Source organism: Erpetoichthys calabaricus, chromosome 6, assembly GCF_900747795.2.
Source record: "Erpetoichthys calabaricus chromosome 6, fErpCal1.3, whole genome shotgun sequence".
Lineage (NCBI taxonomy): Eukaryota > Metazoa > Chordata > Cladistia > Polypteriformes > Polypteridae > Erpetoichthys > Erpetoichthys calabaricus.
The window spans coordinates 69,998,004-70,020,252 of NC_041399.2; the positions used below are offsets into that span (position 1 = coordinate 69,998,004).

General features: G+C 35.1%; 2 protein-coding genes and 1 long non-coding RNA gene across 3 annotated transcripts in view; 2 read left to right on the forward strand and 1 right to left on the reverse strand.

Moving 5' to 3' along the window:
• The window catches only part of rbbp8 (retinoblastoma binding protein 8), a 104,681-nt gene extending 92,785 nt beyond the window's left edge, over positions 1-11,896 (forward strand). Inside the window, exons 14-19 of the mRNA XM_028803668.2 lie at positions 74-185; positions 469-630; positions 6,206-6,263; positions 7,219-7,315; positions 11,016-11,157; positions 11,765-11,896. Of these exons, the coding sequence (XP_028659501.1) occupies positions 74-185; positions 469-630; positions 6,206-6,263; positions 7,219-7,315; positions 11,016-11,157; positions 11,765-11,865 (672 nt within the window). The 3' untranslated portion in view covers positions 11,866-11,896. The remainder of the gene's footprint in view (positions 1-73; positions 186-468; positions 631-6,205; positions 6,264-7,218; positions 7,316-11,015; positions 11,158-11,764) is intronic.
• The window catches only part of gata6 (GATA binding protein 6), a 584,947-nt gene that overhangs the window by 518,564 nt on the left and 44,134 nt on the right, over positions 1-22,249 (forward strand). The window lies entirely within an intron of this gene.
• Positions 12,417-12,911, reverse strand: LOC127528382 (uncharacterized). The gene is made up of 2 exons (XR_007935265.1): positions 12,632-12,911; positions 12,417-12,529 (listed from the first exon to the last, which is right to left on the reverse strand). It is a non-coding gene; the product is annotated as an uncharacterized LOC127528382 (long non-coding RNA).

Here is a 22,249-nt window from a genome sequence, read left to right on the forward strand (position 1 = left end):
GCAGGTTTGTATGAAAAAGAATGAATTTGATTAAAGATATAAAATTGATTCACTTTGTTGGATTTGTTTACAGAATGGGATTAACTGCAAGTCTTTTGGTGAAACTGTTGACATGGACTGCACTTATGTAAGCGAAAGTATGTTGATGAAAGGGACGAACCAACAAAATAAAGAAAATATTTCTGGTAAGTAGTATTTCAAATTTTACTAAACAATGATTTAACATATGTTTACTACTGTAGTTTCATACTTTGGTTGTTTAGTTTACATTATTAATATGTTAAATTTTGCTGCTCGGTTTTTGCTTTCCAGCTTTTTGTGGACTATAACAAAATTTAAATATGTTAAATTCCCTCTACATATATACTGTGGCATTTCCATGAAATTATTAGCTGGTTTTTTTTTTATAAATAGATCTAGTCCATGTCATTTATAAACAGAACAATATATGTTCTTTTTAAATTGTAGATATAGGAGAAAAAGCAAATGATAGTTTGGGAGATATTTTTGACCAAACAATCTATGGAGAGTATGAGTCTTGTCCTCAAGACAGAACTTCTTCAATGGATTCTGAAAATGATGACAATTGTATACAAGATGAAGAGGACAACAAGCTGGAAGATAAAAATGGTAAATGCAATTACTGTAGTATAGATTTTATGAAACACAGCAATCGTACTCTTAATTATGAAACAATATGTAGTTTCAGAGATCGTGTATTTCTGGTGTTTTATAGTTAGCTATATAGTGTGAAAGTGCATTGTATACAGTATTTGAAACAGTATATGCTGGAGACATCCTGTACATTTTGGTAAAGTGGTTTTACTTTGAAAGAGAACAAAGCTGAAAAGCATGTAATAATACCCTATATTCTTTGCTTCCTATCACATTTCATGTATGCTTTTTATGACCTAAAATTGCTGTTGCATTATGTACACAGTCAGGCTCCGTGGAGTTTGGTGGAAAGTTAATAATGGTGTAAGCATGGGGAAAATGGTTCACTTTTTTAAAGGACTGTTGATAGAGCCCTGCTTCATCTATATATTTAAAATGCTAATGTTTTTCCCTCCGTGTTGCAAAAACTCATGAACCACTGGGTGTTGAACTTTAATCTTATGACACTTATGACATAATAAGTGCTCCTGTACCAAAAAGTGGAGGTGCAGGCTGTGCTGGCAACATAATTGGGCCTTGGGTTCTTCTCACGGAAACTGTGGCACAGGAGCGTGTCACAACTGACAGGAAAAAAAAACAGTCATTCAGGCACATGCTATAACTGATAGGAAAAGCGCAGTGGCAACATCTGTTGAGAGTGAAGCACATTACACTTACCAACCAGATGTGCATCAACTGAAAGATACACGATGCAGGCACGATAAACACAGACAGCTACTTGCACCGACTGATGTCTGCTGGGGTCTTTACAGCAGACTGGTTGTTTTCATCACAATTATAAATTATAGACTCTGTTAAAGAACAACAAGAGATATGTGACCCCAGCTTAGCGACAAGCCTTTTCACTGACAACAAATGAGAAATGATGAGATGACAGGACACTACCAAAAATGTTCACAATATAATAAATAATTGGCATTTCCTTTTAAATATTTTTGGTGTTATTGCAAGTGGAAACACAGGATTTTTTAAAAATGTATTAACCAGGGGACCATGTAGACTACCATAACAAAAATTCTACTGTAATGGAAAATTTGAAAAAAGAACAATCAACAATAGTGATGAGAAAATCCCAGTGTTCGCTTCCCGAGCTTGATGAAATCATGGAATTGTTTGCAAACTTCACCAAACTCTGTGAAATGGATTAAAATCAATGGGGAATGAAGAACTGAACTAGTTTTGATTGGATTATGCTTTAAGTATCTCAGAGGGCCAAGGAAGTGTCTGCCAAATGTGCTGGAGTGATTATTGAAGCCAAAAATGTGATCTGAGCTGTGAGGAAGCAGTGCTGACCACTGAATAAATAAATATATATATATATATATATATATATATATATATATATATATATATATATATATATACTAGCAAAATACCCGCACTTCGCAGCGGAGAAGTAGTGTGTTAAAGAGGTTATGAAAAAGAAAAGGAAACATTTTAAAAATAATGTAACATGATTGTCAATGTAATTGTGTTGTTATTGTTATGAGTGTTGCTGTCTATATATATATATATATATATATATATATATATATATATATATATATATAATATACACACACATAAACATAAATATACATATCTACATATACACATATATATATATATACATATATATATACATATACACATCCACATATATATATACATATATATATATATACACATATCAACATATACACATACATACACATACATACATATATATATATATATATACATACATACATACATACATACACACATATATATACATATATATATATATATATATATATGAATGGAAGAGAAGGTCTGTGATACGGTTTGCATATTTGCAGTTGGAGATCCACAAAGGGAGAAAAGTTTCAGTGGCTGTACGCAAATCCACAATCGGTTTCATATTGTTTTCATACCTTATCAATTGTGTAATGTGTTTTTTTGAACAGGTTTGATTCATCGAAGTGATCACTCCTGCTGCGTTCAGTCACTGCACGTGAGCCGCTGTCTTGTGTGATGTTGCGATGTCCACGGGTTTATATAATGACCCGGCAGTTAAAAGTTTCTCGCTACAGCAATTTTAACTCTGTTACGAAGTGATCCAAACTGTCGTTTATACCTCGTGTCTTCTCATTAAACTTGTATCTCGCGAATATGGCATTGCAAATGGCAGCGGGTCAGTTCACGTGCTTACATGGGAGGAGTGATGATGCGATATATTTTGATATATATCAAAATACCCGCGCTTCGCAGCGGTGAAGTACTGCTTTAAAAATTTTATTAAGAAGAAAAGTAAACCTTTTTAAATTGAGGGAAAATGAATCAATAATTATTTGTTAAGGATCTCTTTGTATATCACGTTGTCAGTTTGCCCCTCTGGTTGTAATATGACCAAGCTGTGTGCTGAGTTTACTCTTGAGCATGCAACGTACAGTTTGCTATGTGAAAATCAGTCTTGCCTCAAATCAATGCCAACCTTTTGTAGGGTCTGTCCCTGAGACTTATTAATTGTCATTGCGAAGCAGAGCCTTGGTGGAAATTGGAGGCGTTTGAACTGAAATGGGAGATCAGAGGGTATAACGGGGATGCGAGGAATAAAAACTCTCTCCCCTGAGCCACCGCCAGTAAAAATAGTTGCCTCAATGACGTTCTTTTGCAGACACGTGACCTGAAGTCTCGTGCCGTCACAAAGTTTCAGTGGCTGTACGCAAATCCACAATCAGTTTCATATTGTTTTCGTACTTTATCAATTGTGTAATGTGTTTTTTGAACAGGTTTGATTCTTTGAAGTGATCACTCCTGCTGCGTTCAGTCACTTCACGTGAGCCGCTGTCTTGTGTGATGTTGCGATGTCCATACCTCGTGTCTTCTCATTAAACTTGTATCTTGCGAATATGGCATTGCAAACGGCAGCGGGTCAGTTCACGTGCTTATGTGGGAGGCGTGATGACGCGATATATTTTGATATAGATCAAAATACCTGCGCTTCGCAGCGGCGAAGTACTGCTTTAAAAATTTTATTAAGAAGAAAAGTAAACCTTTTTAAACTGAGGAAAATGAACCGGTTGTAATATGACCAAGCTGTGTGCTGAGTTTACTCTTGAGCATGAAATCTAACGTGGTTTGTGCCCTTCAGAATGAAAACAGTTTGCATTTACCTCTTTAATAAAAGGCGAGCTTTTAAGCCTGAGAAATCACCCCGTAAATGCACACGTTTAATTGCACATGTGTTAATATGTATACGTACACAGTATTAAAAGACACCCAACAATTAACGTTATTTACCTTTGTTCCCGCGTTTGATAAAAGGCAAGCTTTTAAGCCTGAGAAATCACCCCGTAAATGCACACGTTTAATTGCACATGTGTTAATATGTATGCTTACACACTATTAAAAGACACTCAAAAATAAACGTCATTTACCTTCGTTTCCGCGTTTGACTCGTGCTGTAAATCTCTTCCTTGTTTTTAGTTCACGTGATTACGTAGGAGGCGTGATGACACGATACGTGACTCCGCCTCCTCCATTAGAGTATATGGACAAAAAACAGGTTCCAGTTATGACCATTACGCGTTGAATTTCGAAATGAAACCTGCCTAATTTTTGTAAGTAAGCTGTAAGGAATCAGCCTGCCAAATTTCAGCCTTCTACCTACACGGGAAGTTGGAGAATTAGTGATGAGTGCATCAGTCAGTCAGTCAGTCAGGGCTTTGCCTTTTATTAGTATAGATATATAATATACCTATATATTCTAAAAGATGATTGGCCATGCCTCAAAATGGTGCCACGAGACTGGCTCATTCCATTCTTCAAAGTTGTGGTTTCACATAGTTGGCACATCTTTTTTGTTTCTGATCTATGTCCTCTGCCACCAGAACAGACAGACTGCGATAACAACTGGGATAAGAAAGCTGATAAACTATCAGGGTCAATATCAGGAGGGCAATCCAACTCAGCATATAAACCAAAGGAGAAGACAAACTTGTTGATAACAGGATCAAGTAGATTTGAGAAACACACAGAAAAAAATCCTCTAAGGAAGCCACAAACTTGGATATTGGAATGACCTAACCAGAATCTGTTTATATGGTTGCATCAATGATCTAGTAGAGGAATAGATGAAAATACCCAAGCAGTGCACTACAGATTTTTCAGTATTAAATATACTTTATATAGATGTATATACATCTGCAGTAAAAGAATGGTCAAGGATAATGTGAAATGTATTAGGAACAGTAAGGGTAAACTAAAATATGTAGTGAAAAAATGAGTGCTTTAAACTTGCATTTTTCTTATGTTTTTATATATGAAAAGTTTGATAACATCCTAGCAGTTATAGGGTCTATTATTATAATTTGGAAACTATAGAGAGAGTAGTGCTACTTAAAAACTAAATGCATATGTTAAGAAAAAGATCTTTAATTACATGGCAAGAACAGATATTGTAGTGAACAGTCAACATGGGTTTAGACATGAGAAATAGTGTTTTACTAGTGTTCATGATTTTTATGAAGAAGCAACAGAAGCATAAACACTGTATCTGATATTATTTAACTTGATTTGAGAAAGCTGTTTGTAAGGCCACACATGTGCGGCTTATGATTAAGTGCAAGGCACATTATGTAGATGGGTACAAAACTGACTTAAATACAGGAAGTAAAGGATTTTGGTGCTAAGAAATTATCACTAAAAAATAAATAACAGCCAAGTTAATTTTACAATTGATACCTTAACTTGGAACTAAACAGAATTCAGAATAATTATAGCAGGTGAAATTTAATGTAACCAAATTTAAAGTTTTAGATTTGAATGCACATTGGGAGGTTTAAAACTTAAAAGTATGCATTCATAGTGGACTCTTCACTATCTACATCTAGAGAATGTACCGAATTAATTAAAAGGCTAATAGGGTGTTAGGTTATTTAGCCCAATGTGTACAATACAAGGCAAGACAGGTTATGCATAAGCTATATAACCAACATCCCAGGCCTCATCTGGAATTCTTTGTGCAGTTTAGCCTCCATGTTAAAAAAGGTATTACAGTGCTAGAGAGAGTTCAGAGAAGAGTAACTAGGATGGTTCCTGAACTGTGTGTTATGACCTATGAGTAAAGTCTGCTGACCCTTTTCCATTTAAGCAAACAGATTTAGAAGTGAGATGACTGAAGTGTTGAAATTATAAAGTGAATTAATATGGTAAATCACAATTGCTATTTTAAAATAAGGTCTTCAACAAGAATAAAAACACAGAAATGTGAATGGTAATTGGTTAAGTGAAAATTTCACACAAACATTATTAAGCTTTTCTTTAGACGCAGTGCCATGTATACATTATTATATGTATTATTTTGGAGGAATTTTAGTGAACAGGATTGACTGGCATTTTTGGGTTTAATGGCCTGTTCTCATCAAAAAGTTATAGTGTTCTAATATATATTTATTAATGAGTGAAAACTCAAATGTCACTTTTCAAATTCCATATTTAGCTCGTGATTATTTTTGTTTGGTAGTAAAAATTATGCTTTCTTATATCATACTGTTGTTCTTTAAAGGAAGTGAAGAAGAAAGAAAACAAACCGGACCAAAAACATGTTTAAAAAACAATGAAAGGTAACATCATTAAACTTTAATTAAGTCAAAATCACATCATAATATTGTCAATCCTACCCAGTCCAGTTCAGTGTCACAAAGAGGCTGGAGCTTATCCTGGAAGCATTGGACAGAAGGCAGGACTAAACGTTGCACTGCACACAGATTCTTTACAGTACCCATTCATACCACCAGCGACATGACTCAGTTGAGTGTTGCAAGTTAACATAACACATATTTTTTTTGAGATGTGTGGAAGTAAAATCCACAAAGAGATAATTTGTAAAAATTTCACACAATATAGTTGGCCATGGTAGGTGGCAGAGGCTATACATTGTGCCACCATACTGCCCTAGAATATTTTAATTTGTTAAAGGTACTTTGTTTCCTTTAAGATGTTTCAGTTGCATTCTTCACTGCTGATGTTTTACTTCCCTAAATCTACCATTTAATACTGTAGGCACATAATTTCACTGTAATAGAGCTTGTATTAACTTAAAATTAGTGTATTTGCCATGTTGAACCTAAATTCTTAAACAGACTTTTAATGTATTACGTTTCCATATTATATCTGTTGATAGTTTACATTTTCATTTCTTGTTTTGCACATTGTATCTAAAGCCCTTTAATTAAGAAAAGGTTCATTGTTTTTTAGTGTGAGCTAATGTGATAAAGATGATCACAAATTGATGAAATTTATTGTGAACAACTATTTACTTTTATAAAACTGGGTACAGAAAATCGTGTTATGATAAAGTTATGTACAAAGTCACCTTTCAGATTTATTTTGTTTTCCAATATTTTTAACTGAAAATTAAGGTCATAAAAAGTGCATTTTTAAAAGCATGATTATAAAGTATTTACTTTTTATGTAAATGTATTTATATTTGGTCTATTAGCCCATAAGAATTATTATGTTTGTGAAGCACTTGTACTTGTTACAATCAGCAATTTATTGTTTTTCATTACTTTTCAGAAATGATGAAGTTTTACCATTTCCTCATGTGAAAGTGGTGCGTAATAAAGAGGAGAGAAGGAAAATGACTGGCCACACATGTAAAGAGTGTGAAATTGTAAGTAAGCGTTTAAAAAATTTTTGTAAGTGGATTTTTTTTTTGTGTTTGTGTGTGTGTGTGTGTGTAAGTAGCACAGTGACACATTGCTTAGCGTGGCTGCCGTCTCACACCTCTAAAGATCTAGGTTCAGTTAGGTTCATTGGTATTTCTAACCTGATGTTCCTATGCGTTTACTTTTTTTTTTTTAGCAACTGCTTACAGTATATTATATTTGGAATATTTGTTTATTAAAAGCTATCTTCAAATGTTTGCTTTCTGTGTTAAAAGATTAATAAAACATGTTGTTTTTACTTTTCGTGCTTGAGAATGTACAGTATAGTCCCAAAATGGCAGTGAAAGAAAATATTACATATCATACTTAATGAGTTTTGCTAAATTAGTGAAATAGTCACATAAAATATAGAAGTACTGTACTTTGCATATGCTGATGTCCTTTACAGTTACAGCACAGTTTAATATACCTGTTCAGTACAGTTTACAGTACAGTTTATCTTTTTGCCTCCTTTTTTGTTGCCTGCTGCAACAAACAGTTTTATAAAGCCTTTTGAAGGCTTTACTAACTTTATAGTCATGCATTTGCAAGATTTCTGAACAGTGCATTTCCCAGTGAGGGCTTAAATATTTCAGTCAATTTTGTTAAATAATTAATCAAAACATAATAGTCCTGTCCAGTAAAAAAAAATCTGTATTTATGTTATTTTGTTATTTCATTATATGCAATTTAGAAGGTAAGTTCCAAAGCACCAGGATTAAGGCTTACACAAATTTATAGTTAACTTATTTATGTGTTATTCTTAATAACTCCTGCAATAGAGCTTTTGGCTCAGATGTAGAATCATTGAGTGCTCTTGAACATGGCTGCATGTGCAGTGTATTCTGTGTGTAGAATTCAAAGTTCCAAAGTCTTGCACTATAGTACTTGCAACTGCAACATATATAGCCACATTCACAGAATAAACACACAACACATTTGAATATAAAATTTTATTGCACATATTTGCAATTTATCGGTTCATATGAAGTTTAACCCTTTAAACTCGGTACCATTGTTTTTTTTCACCCACCAGTGCGTCCAAACAAGAATGCAAAGTTTATTTTAAAAAATCCATAAAATCAAAAACGACCTCATTGCTATAATTTCAAATAGTGCTTTGCCATTAAAATGCCTGATTCCATATCCCAGTACCATGTTGCAATGTCTTTCTTCCCTCAAAGATGACCAAATTGTTGTACAATATAACAGCAATACCAGTCCCATCACCTGACCTCTCCATGGCTTTCTTGAACATCTTGATTCAATTGTGTACAATTTAACGGATAAAACGTTATCAACAAAATAAGAAGGGTGTTTCAATTTTCAAATGATAAAACATTCCATGTTTTCTACTTTCTATACTTCAGCTGTTGTTGTTGGATTGGTGTTACTGCCCAGTGGGGGATGAGCGTTCTCATGGCCTTGGAACCCTTGCAAATTTTGTTTTTTTCTTGAGCCCTCTGGAGTTTTTTTTTTTTTCTTTTTTTTTTTCTCCTCTCTTCCCTGACCATCGGCCCATACTTTATTCTTTGTTACTTCATATTGCCTAATCGTATTTTTATTTTTATCTTCTTTCTTCATCTTTCTTCATCTAAACTTTGAGCTACATAATTTGTATGAAAATGTACTATATAAATAAATGTTGTAATTTTGACACAGTATAATTTCTTTACCAACTAAATTTATTCTGACAGAGTAAGATCTACCCTTCAAAATAATATATAGACCATGGGTCTTCAGTAATGAAAAAGTATGCTATAGCTATTTATTTGAAAGCAGTAAAGATGGAGAAAAAGAATCTTGTTTTTTGTACTACTTCAAAACAGTAAAATTAGACATATTACACATAATTAGTTCACAGATTTTTTGCTGGTGTTCCGGACACATTCAGTGACACTTTTATGATGTTTGGAAGCTTATTCCAATGCCTATGGAAAAAAGATTAACATTCAAAGTGCAGTTTTGGATAAAAGTTACTGTAACGTGCAATTTATTTCTTCTGTAATATATGTGTACAATGTAACTAACTCCCTAACTGTAACAATTCTGAAAGTAAAATGTAAGACCTTTATATTGAGGGGAAGACCATGAATATTGAGTTAAAGATGCTAAAATTACAGGCAGTTAAATCAAAGTAGCAGAAAATGGATAAAATGAAGCTGTGTTTAACAAGTTAAACTTATTTTCCACCCCTCTGCATTCTGAATTTTAATCCAAATGAGGAACTTATCTATTTTAATATGCAGTACTGTTACTGAAGGGCTCTTGTATGATAGATGCTAATTATATGATACCGTATATGACACATTCACTTTATGTGGAATGTAACTATTATTATGAAATGAATGATACATGGTATGACTCAGAAAAACAACTGATCCATACTCTCATCAGGACTTGGGAACACAATAAAAGCTCTCATATAAAACTGTACTACATCAAGCCTTTATTAACCACAAATATAAGGTATTACATGTAAAGAAACAATTAATGAAATGGCATTTATTTCGGGAAAGCAAAACCTTTACTATACAAATTAGTGTGATGAACATAACAATTTTCTTATGTTAAATGACTATGTTAAATAAAGTAAGATCGTTCATTTGTATATTTTAGCAGTGTGCATTTGTTTTGTTCTTGATCTGTATGAGCGGTAGCTTTGTGCCTTGAAACAATGCCTTTCTTTAACATGTTTAGTTGAGACTTGATTAAAATATATTTTTTTAACTATACATTTTTTAAAAACCGCTTCAAAAATTCAAAGCAGTCCCGCTACCTTAATTGTGGTTCTACCTATTCCATACTGCGTACAACAGTACATGTGCATCTGTTAGTTTGTTGACCTTTTTTTGACCAAGAGTAAATTCTGCCACAAATTGGAATCCCATTGACTTTAATTAAATATATATAATTAGTTATGTTGTTATTTACAATTTAATGTACCTTGAAAATTGTTAAGAAGTAATGTGTGATTTATGTTTGTGTTACATCTTCTTCAATGATTATTTTTAAAGCATTCACTTTAGGATGTGCACACACATGGGTTAATGAAAGTGAAGTAACAGTTCCTGTTTAGGAAACATTGTCACTTCCACTGATAAAGTAAGCAAGCAAACTGTTAAAAACAAAATGTGTCCTGAAAAAAGAAGATTCAGCTAGAACTTAATAGGACTCCTTTAAGTTAAGACCTACACTGTATCTTTGTTAAAGTAATAATCTGTTTTATATTATTAGCACATCTTTGGCACTCTACATTTCTTACAAACCCAAATCACACTATATAAAATGAAAACATGGAACCAGATAACTGATTTAAATACAACTGGCTGGAATTGAACCACAATACCGTGGATGGAACAAAAACCATTAATTTATTTTTGTAACCTATTTTTCCAGTACATACTGTAGTTAAAGGGGCAGTTAGATTCTGGCATTGGGAGTAGCCAATCTTGAGCAGAGTTCCAGTCTATTGCAGGGCAAACTCATGGAAACATCCATACTAGACCACTTTTTAATCCACACATATGGTTTTTAATGTTTGCATTCCATGATTAATTCTTGGTTGTTCGGGAAAGAAAATGCACTATTTTGAAATGTTCAGTTATTTTTCTGCAGTCCTCTGAGAATAACAAATATATTCAGAACTCCTTATTTTGTCATTAGTATTATGCAGATCTTCCAGAAGAGGAAAGGCAGAAGAAGTTGTCTTCTTGTTCGAGGCATAGGTTTCGATACATACCACCTAACACGCCTGAAAATTTCTGGGAGGTGGGATTTCCTTCAACACAGACTTGTGTTGACAGAGGTAAGATGAATATAATAACTAATACACTTGCTCTTGGTTGATGATTTATAAGCAAGAAACTGCTAGTTTTCTGGTAAAGTTTGGTATTGTTGTATATTTTAAAATGTATGTGAGAAATATAACGTGTTTCTTCCAAAGAGCAGATTATTTGTTAGAATTTAATTTGCTGAACATGCATGTTGTGTGTGTGTGTGTGTGTGTGTGTGTGTGTGTGTATATATATATATATATATATATATATATATATATATATATATATATATATAAAATATATAGTATTTCAAACAACATTCTGATTAAATTTGCAGCAAAAATTTCTTTAAATTATACAATATATATATATATATATATATATATATATATATATATATATTTTTTTTTTTTTTTTTTTTTTTGATACTGCAGGTTGATATCTTACAATGAATGATACAATTACAATATTGAACCTAATTTAATTATTTTATCTTATCTACTGAAAAACCTATAACTGTATCCATCATATATATTTATGGCTTTTCCAATAAAAGTTATATTTTATTTTAATATTGTGGCCACTGAATGCTAAAACGTCAATAATCATAATTTTTTTCTTTCTTTATGCATAAAGGGTATATTAAAGAGGAAACTGCACCCCCTCCACAGAGAAGTAGAAGGCGGCGGCCATATAATGCAGTGTTTTCTCCTAAAGGAAAACAGCAGAGAACTTGAAAACTGACATAATTCCAATTATAAATACTCTTCAAGAAACTCTGTTGCAGACAGTCAGTCTTAATTTGAAATACCTACAAAAACAGAAAAAGAGAAATTTTATAATCCTGTTTAAAAAAAATATAGAATTGGTCAACAGACTGGAATGCTGAAGAAACAGTCTGAATTGAGGAATTAAATTAAGTCTTCTTTTCCACTTCCTCATTCACAATGTTACATTGTCTTTCCTACACAACAGCTATTAGCTATTGTCTAACAAAGAATGTTGCCTATCTAGCATTTGTTCATTATACTTCTTAAAGACAAAGAGCAAATATAGTTTATATAATTTAGTATGATCTTTAGTTCTGCACTTAATGTCTGAGTTTCAAAGGTCTAGGAATTATAAATGTTTGTCTCTCTCCCACTATGTTGCTGCACTATTTTAATAATATAGTTGTATATTAAAAGTGCATTAGCTTAGTATTTTTTGATATTTATTATTAACGTATGCACCAAAAAAACAAGAATTGTAACTGTAATCATGAAGTCTAACTTCAAAGTACACTTGCGTAATTGTGTTCTTTATTTTTCAAATTTGTTTTTCTTATGGTCTAGACACTGTTACTGTTATATGATGTTTGTACTGTGTTTGTAGAATCATTTCTAATATGTAAAGTTTGATCTTTATTTTTCAAGTTTGTTTTTCTTATGGTCTAGACACTGTTACTGTTATATGATGTTTGTACTGTGTTTGTAGAATCATTTCTAATATGTAAAGTTTGACATAATATGGTTATATTAATGGAATAAAAAAATAGCTGTACAGAGAAGATCTTACTGTCATATTTTTCCTAACCCCTCCTGCATTAAGTATAACCAGTAGTAATAGTGTATTCTGCTCATGAGCTTAGTGAGCACCTTTGCATATCATCAGCTAGATACATTAGATGAGATTTATATATGAAAAAAGTGTGAACATAATTTAAAAAGCGAATAGTCTTTTTGTATAGATTGATTGTATTTCTTTAAAACATGTTGTTGGCAAAATTATCACACAAAATGACATTTTTTAACTGCTTATTTTCAGGATTTTAAGCTTTCATTACTATTGCAAAGTTTTATTTCAAACATTTGAAATAAACAAATTGTGATAAAATGTTCTGTTTTAGAAATTGTATTCGAATTGTAATATCAAGTTGCTTTTTTTGATTGACAGGTCTTCCTTAAAATTATCTTACATTTATATGGTTGTAACAAAAGGTGCTATATAGGCGCCTGACCCGACACAGAGGCACGTATAAAACCAATACAGACTTTTATTTTCTTCACCCGTGGGCGCACGTCTTCCCCATGACCCACAGGCAATACACAGTCCATAAGCACTCTTACAACAGTCCCATAACACCGTTCTCCCGTTTACCACCACTCCTCCTCAAGCGTAGTCCTCCTCCTCCCGACCCTGGCTCCTGAATGGTGGTGGCTGGCCCTTTTTATAGCCCACCCGGAAGCGTTCCAGGTGCTTGACCACCTGGTCTTAATTGCACTTCCAGGTGGGGCTGAAGATTCGTCCAGCCAGGCTGTTGAAACCACACAGCCCCCCCTAGCTGCCATCCCGGGCCCCAACCAGGCTGTGGAGGACTCCATCTCCCATGGAGCCCTGCGGGAGGTTGGGGAATCACCGTCGGCCAGGGAGGCTGCCACCAAGCGTCCCAGGGGAGATATTGGGCTGCCCATGGTTGCTCCCCCGGAACATAAGCAGCAGGGGCGTCCCGGACGGGCATGGTACCCGACCGTTCGTCACATGGTATATTAACATAAATAATTCTGATTATCTGATGAATCTGGATGAGACCCTGCCTCGTGTAGGTTGTATCTCAAGAGAGATTATAGAACTTTTGTGATCCTAAATAAGAATGTAAACATTTGTTTAATTCTGTTAACAATAATATGCTTTTACATGTCAAGAAAGATTTTTAGATTGCTTCTACAGAACTACACTATGTAACTCACAGTTCCAATAGCCAAAATAACTCAGGTTATTTTAAGATTAGCAACATCATGTCAGACAACCTGTAATGTGAAAGTGTTGTCTCACCTTTAACATTAAAAAGCGTAATGACTGTAACTTTGTCAGCACTTGCAGAAACACAGATGAAAAATTGTGTGCTGTGTTATTGCTTTCATGTTGGAATATAAGCCCTAAAAGTCAATTAGATCTTAGCTTCACAATACATTTTGACTTTAATCCAATTTTATGTATCCTTGTATATTTGAAAAGCTCAGTTCCAAAATCAGCCAAGTACAAAAGATAAATTTTGGAGATAAATAGGAAAATCTGGGTCCGTAAGCAGATTTTGAAATTAAATCCCTAAAACTATAGCGCTACACTGTTGCAGTTAGCAGGTTTTGAAGCTCAAACATATTTTTGGCGCATGACCAACTGCATGAAAAGTCACAATCACGTGTTCACTAAATTTTACCAAAAGGTGTAATTAGCAGATTTTGGAACTCTCATCTTCATTTTTAACTTGCTTATACATGAACATCACTTCTTAACAGTTGACTGAAGAGGGCAGCATTGCAACATACTGTATTTTTATTTCTATTGACATATTAAGTATTTCTTTTTTGTACACTGTTCTTTTTATAAGTTAGTTACACTGAGATGTTAATAAAGTATGAAGCAAAATATTTGGTATTTTTATTGCAGTATCATGAAATAAGAAAATTACATTCTGGAAGTACCATTTAGAGTATGTTAAGATCCTGGTAGTAAACACATTTCTTCTGCTCTTACAATCTGAATAGCAACCATAACTTGATTTAATTAAAGGTGGTGCTGCTCAAACAGTAGCAGTTTGTAATCAAATAAAACTGTACCAGATCAGTTTATAAGATAATTGGCTTTTTGAGGCATACATTTAATATTTCAACAGATAAAGATGTAAAAGCACTTTCCCTTAACAATAATTTAGACCCATTAGCTTTTAGTCTAGAAACACCTCACTGCGTTCTCTTGTACCCTGACCAAAGTGATTAGCCACAGTAGTGGTCTGCAAAAATGAATGAACAGCTCTTAAATGCTTCCCCCAGAGTCTAATAACTCGCATGCATTCTAAACATACTAATTCCTGAAAATGTCAATGAAAATCCATAGAAAACAGAATATATAGGATATTTTTAGAACTAATAGCTAATGAATGGCTAATAATAGCTAATGTGCTTGACTTTAAACCTGCAAGTCGGCTCCGTTCTTTGACTCACAGTGTTAGTTGTCCTTCATATGTGAAATGTATACATTAAAAAATTGTATGATTTATCTTGTAAAACTCCTTCTATAAATTTATTGGCCAAATATACAGCAGCAATGAGAGTAATCATGCACTGGAGACTGTACCCAACCTCTGACAGCAAGCAAATCCATCATTCATTTGCTTTTAATGGTTCTATGCCACATATCAATTTGGGTTGAACCAGTTTTCTCATCATTTTAAACTTACAATATACAGTATGTACTTTGGCCTCACAAAAAACAAAATTACTTACTAGGTATGATTACTTTTATAGAATATGTTTGCTTAGAATTAAATTTATTCAGCTGTTTACAGCATTACAATGTTGATAGTATATGTTTAAAAAAAAAAAAAAAAAATGGTTACTAGTTTACAGTTCTCACTATGAAAGACGTATGTGTGTGCGTGTGTGGAGCAGTCTGCTCTGCTCACACTCAATCACAGCCATGGGAATTGGTGTGAATTCTATGGAAGATGTAGAAGCTTAGACAAGTGTGACTTGTACTTGATGAGATGGTGCATGTATGCCCTTTTAAATTTTTTCAGCGCTTGCATGCCCCTCACTTCTCATTCAACCCCAGCTGACAAACTCAGCTTTGTGGTACATGCATGTTATATGTTCACACCACGAGCTACCATACATTTACCCGTGACAGGTTCCAGCCTGACCCACTCAATTTGTGCCACAGCTGCACTCTAATACACATTTTTCTCAGACAAGATGCGACCTGTCCCTGCCCACTTAGCTGATGCGTCTGTAAGTTCACCATTATAATAAAACTGCTAGGTAGTCTTTGGGTTGTTTTTTGTCCCAAAGACCACACGCAGCTAGTATGTGTGTGTATATAAAATATATCTCTATCACACCAAGCTGCAATAGAAGCAGTGTGATGAAGAAAATATGCTGGGGCTCTATTTCAGTTAACAGTTACATTTTGTGTAACTGACTTGAATAGTTATTACTTGATACTTTCAATGCTTGAAAATAATATAATACCAATTACCCATATTGCTCATATAATGTTCCCATATTCATATTTGATTTGTCCCTCCTTTGTTCAATGGAGTAATATTTGGCAAATGAGAAATAAGTTGAGTCAACATAATTTACTTGGTTACCAGTGTTTAGAAAATTAAATAGTGTTACATAATATGTGAATAACATGCTTCCATGCATTTTTATAAAGGCAAGATGAGAAAAAAAAAATCAGAGTTTGCATTCTTCTCATAAGTACATTTTAATTATTTCTTTAATTCAATGTAAAACTTCAAGCCTGGTCACAAGAACATTTAATACCCCATTTTAATAGCTTATAAGGTGGGTAAAGCTTTTGGTAATCCTAGCATGCATAGAAAGTTGTAGTTTCTTCATTTACTATTCACTCCACCAAGAGAAACTGATGGACAGGTGGGCTTGAGCTCCTCAGCTGTTATGCCCATGTGTCTGAAATGCAGATGTTTAAAGACTATTGCACTTGTCAGATGAATCTCATCTTTCTTTTCTTTTCATCCTCCAGAAGACATCGTCATGAGGACATACTCTGCTTTTTCTGCTGTCATTGAGTTCTACAAAGGAGGAGGAGAAAACAGGTGTCAGTACACAAAATTATAACATCATTTGAACTCTTAACTTTACAAAATACTTTGAGCTATAATTTTTATTTTAAAATAAGATACTGTAAATCTCCTAATTCCTATCATATAATTTTCTCAAACTACAAAGAAAAAAACAAAAGCATTAGATTTCCCGAAACAAACAGCACCTTCCAGAATGTACTGCTGACAAAGATGTGGTTGAAAGAATGACACACTTGAAACCATATGTAATTAATAATTTCACACATTGCCAGCAGTTTTATGTTGGTTTGAACAATTTTAAATTCAGTTATATAAAAACTCTTGGTTATGTAAGATTCAGGATAGTGTGGCAGTGTCATTGTCTCAAGGATACAGGCTAAGTTCCAGGCCTGGTCACTGTAAAGGATCTTCACATTCTCCACGTCTGTGTGGGCTTTTATATTCTTAATGTACAAGTATAAACAGTTTCCTCCCACATTTATTACTTGTGCATTTTGTTGCCCCGTGACCAAATAATAGAAAAGCAGTTTTAGAAAAAACTTTTGTTTTTGGGTGTTATAAACTGTATTGGAAGCAATATGGTGGCATAATAATTAGCACTATTGCCTCCAGGTCCTGTGTTCAAAACCTGTTCCCCACTGTTGTCTGTGTACATTACTGCATTGACTGTTTCTCCCACATTCCAAACATGCATTTTAAGTTAATTTCCAACTCTAGCTGTGTGACTTGACCCTGTGATGGACTTGGTCGCCTATAATCCTGAAGAATGCTTCAGCCTCCAGCGATGTGGAATTGTATTTGGACCTGAGCTTGAGAATATTAGCTTATAAACTGCATTGCTGTAATCTTTCTAAAAGTGCTTTTTTTCCCCTCCAGCATCTTTAAATTTGCACAATTGCAGGTGTGCAAGTGTGTCAAGAAACGCTGCTAGGGCTCCTTTATACCAACAGCAGTGCGTCTGCATAATGCCTTACTGGGAATGTGACAGCCAAGTCAAAATTTTTCTTTGTTTCGAATATTCTTGCTTTATAGTCATTCAGGTGAGTGTTCAGTCAACAGTGTGTTTGTTTATATATTTATCTATTTATTTATTTAAAGACCTTCTGTAAAAAGCCAAATTTACCCCGGGGACAATTAAAGTTCTATCTAATATTTAAAAATCAGCTAACAGAAAATAATTATATTGTGTCCAAATATTTCCAGTGTACACTGAAATTGCTGGGTCCAATTCCAAATATTCACAGCATACCGTGAAAGCCTAAGTTTTTTCATTGCTTATATCAGAGCTTTGTAAATAGCATAAATCGTTAAAAAAATATATACAGCACTGTGCAAAAGTTTTAGGCAGGTATGAAAAAATGCTGTAAACAAAGAATGCTTTCAGAAATATAAATAATGATTGTTTATTGTCATCAATTTACAAAATGCAAAGTAAGCGAAAAAAAGGAAAACCTAAATCAAATCAATATTTGGTGTTCCTACCTTTTGCCTTCAAACCAGCATCAATTCTTATAGGTACACTTGCACAAAGTCAGGGATTTTGTAGGATTATAGTCAGGTGTATGATCAACCAATGATACCAAACAGGTGCTAATGATCATCAATGTCACACGTAGGTTGAAACACAGTCATTAACTGAAACAGAAACAGCTGTGTAGGAGGCTTGAAACTGGGTGAGGAACAGCCAAACTCTGCTACCAAGTTGAGGTTGTGGAAGACAGTTTCATGTCATGGCAAGATTGAGCACAGCAACAAGACGCAAGGTAGTTATACTGCATCAGCAAGGTCTCTCCCAGACAAAGATTTCAAAGCAGACTGGGGTTTCAAGATGTGCTGTTCAAGCTCTTTTGAAGAAGAACAAAGAAACGGGCAACGTTGAGGATCGTAGACGCAGTGGTCGGCCATGGAAACTTAGTGCAGCAGATGAAAGACACATCAGGCTTATTACTCTTCGAAATTGGAAGATGTCCAGTAGTGCCATCAGCTCAGAAATGGCAGAAACCAGTGGGACCCAGGTACACCCATCTACTGTCCGGAGAAGTCTGGCCAGAAGTGGTCTTCATGGAAGAGTTGCAGCCAAAAAGCCATACCTCCGACGTGGAAACAAGGCCAAGTGACTCAAATATGCACGAAAACAGACTCAAGTATGCAGAAAAATGGCAGCAGGTGCTCTGGACTGATGAGTCAAAATTTGAAATATTTGGATGTAGCAGGAGGCAGTTTGTTCGTCGAAGGGCTGGAGAGCGGTACAATAATGAGTGTCTGCAGGCAACAGTGAAGCATGGTGGAGGTTCCTTGAACGTTTGGGGCTGCATTTCTGCAAATGGAGTTGGAGATTTGGTCAGGATTAATGTTGTTCTCAATGCTGAGAAATACAGGCAGATACTTATCCATCATGCAATACCATCAGGGAGGCGTATGATTGGCCCCAAATTTATTCTGCAGCAGGACAACGATCCCAAACCTACAGCCAAAGTCATTAAGAACTATCTTCAGCGTAAAGAAGAACAAGAAGTCCTGGAAGTGATGGTGTGGCTCCCACAGAGCCCTGATCTCAACATCATTGAGTGTGTCTGGGATTACATGAAGAGACAGAAGGATGTGAGGAAGCCTACATCCACAGAAGATCTGTGGTTAGTTCTCCAAGATGTTTGGAACAACCTACCAGCCGAGTTTCTTCAAAAACTGTGTGCAAGTGTACCTAGAAGAATTGATGCTGTTTTGAAGGCAAAAGGTGGTCACACCAAATATTGATTTGATTTAGATTTCTCTTTTGTTCATTCACTGCATTTTGCTGATTGATGAAAATAAATGATTAACACTTCCATTTTTGAAAGCATTCTTTGTTTACAGCATTTTTTCACACCTGCCTAAAACTTTTGCACAGTACTGTGTATGTATGTATGTATGTACTGTATGTGTATGTGTGTGTATATATATATATATATATATATATATATATATATATATATATATAATATACGAGGGCAATCCCAAAAGTAAGGTCTCCAAAGCGGTGGGGACGTAGAGAAACTGTTAGTATGGCTGTTGGCCACACTGTTGTGATTGGTGCTTCCTCCACTCCCAAACAAGCATGTGCGGCTTCGCTGGGATGCTCAATCTTGGCTTGTCAGCCCTTGAAAATGGAGCTCCCGTTGCATGCTACCGCCAAGTGCGAAGTTCGCGCAGGAGACCGTCAATTTCCGACGAGACAGTCGCGAAGGTTGAGGAAAACATGCGTAAAGATCGGCGGTTGGAACTTCATCACCCACCCACACTATAGTCCGGACATGGCACCCAGTGACTACCACCTGTTCCCTAAGTTGAAAGAACATTTGTCCGGAAGGTGATTCTGCGCCGACGAAGAGGTGAAAGATGAGGTTCAACGCTTCCTGAAGGACATGGCGGCGAGATGGTATGACCTGGGCATTCTAAAACTACCACAGAGTCTACAAAAATGCATCGACCGAAATGGCGATTATGTAGAAAAATAAATAAGTCTTTATTTTCTATAATGTTTACATCATTTTAAAGGTTAAACGGTTGTTTGTATTTCTAAAAAAATAGGAGACCTTACTTTTCGGATTGCCCTCGTGTATATATATTTACATATAATTTATATTTAAAACCGCATAAGAAATAATGTTTCAATGTACCGTGTTAGCCATTATGAATGTAGTGAGAAGTCGAGCAAAATGACACCTTTTATTGGCTAACTAAAAAGATCACAATACGCAAGCTTTTGAGGCAAATCTCCCCTTCTTCAGGCAAGATGTATTCATCCGAGTTGACTCGAAAGCTTGCATATTGTGATCTTTTTAGTTAGCCAATAAAAGGTGTCATTTTGCTTGACATCTCATTAATGTTCATAATGGCAAACATCATTACATTTGTGGTTATGTGCCAGATAATTATTGTGCTCATAAAAATCACTTCTAAACTCTTTGAAATCACTTAAGTTTTTTTTTTTTTTTTGGTCAGGTGCCTCCTCACTCACCAGTATGAGAAACCGTCACATATGATGCACTGTTTGACTCGTCTTGATGTCTAGTTATGTAAGAACCCACGCTTTTTAAGGTCCACACCTGTTTTTAGTCCTCTAGACCCCCAAAAAACTCATTTTTAGACTATATTTCATGCTGGAAAATAAAACCTTACGATAAAGAGTTAACCAATATGTGTCTTCAGCAAAAATGATCAGAAGGACTTGAAGTTGTGCATGTCACATCAACTGACCCCAGGGGTTCACACCCTAATGGGATACAAGGAGTCAAAGTTACTCCTTTTCACAAATCTTTCACAAAAAATGGGGATTGGTTATATATATATATATATATATATATATATATATATATATATCCATCCATCCATCCATTTTCCAAACTGCTGAATCCGAACACAGGGTCACGGGGGTCTACTGGAGCCAATCCCAGCCAACACAGGGCACAAGGCAGGAACCAATCCCGGGCAGGGTGCCAACCCACTGCAGGACACACACAAACACACCCACACACCAAGCACACACTAGGGCCAATTTAGAATCGCCAATCCACCTAACCTGCATGTCTTTGGACTGTGGGAGGAAACCGGAGTGCCCGGAGGAAACCCACGCAGACACGGGGAGAACATGCAAACTCCACGCAGGGAGGACCCGGGAAGCGAACCCGGGTCCCCAGGTCACCCAACTGCGAGGCAGCAGCGCTACCCACTGCGCCACCGTGCCGCCCATATATATATATATATATAGTAGATACGTGGTGTGTTGCTTTATGCAGTTTAACAGTTGCTAATCACGAATATAATGTTTTCAGAGCCACTCCCAGAAGGTTAAATATGGCAAATTTCAAACATAAGCATGTGGGGTATTGTTTTAGACTATTTCAAGGTCAGTTTTTATGAATTTGATGTTATTTTTGATCCATTAGTAGGGATATAAGTTTACAGATGGTATCAATTTTGGTGGAAGGTCAGATAATGTAGAATTAGGTAAATTATTGCAGATGGAACTGGACAGCATACAGTCTTGAGCAAAGCTGTGGCAGATGATTTTTAATGTAAGTAGAAGTAAGCTATTATACTTAGGAAATGGAAATATTAGACTTGAATAAACAATATGAGATTTGAAATTTGAAAGTACATTTTTTGAGAAGGATCTAGAAGAGGACTCATTCGTCTCTTCATCAAGACAACATACAGAAGCGATCAAGAAGGCTAACAGGATGATCATTTGTATGGCATACTGAGAAAAGCGCTATATAAATGTAATGAATTATTATTATTATTATGTTGTGTATAGAAACGTCAAGGGAGGTTTTGCTAAAGTTATGTAACACACTAAAGTGGCCTTACCTGGAGTACTGGGTGCAGTTTTGGTCCCCATATTACAAAGCAAAAGCAGCAGTGCTAGCTAGCAAAAGTCCAGGTTAATTCTGGGACTGGACGGGGGGTGTAATGAGCTTTGAGCTGAATCTGTTCAGTTTAGACTAACGGAGATTAAGAGGCAAAATGACTCTGGGTGTTTAGAATTATGA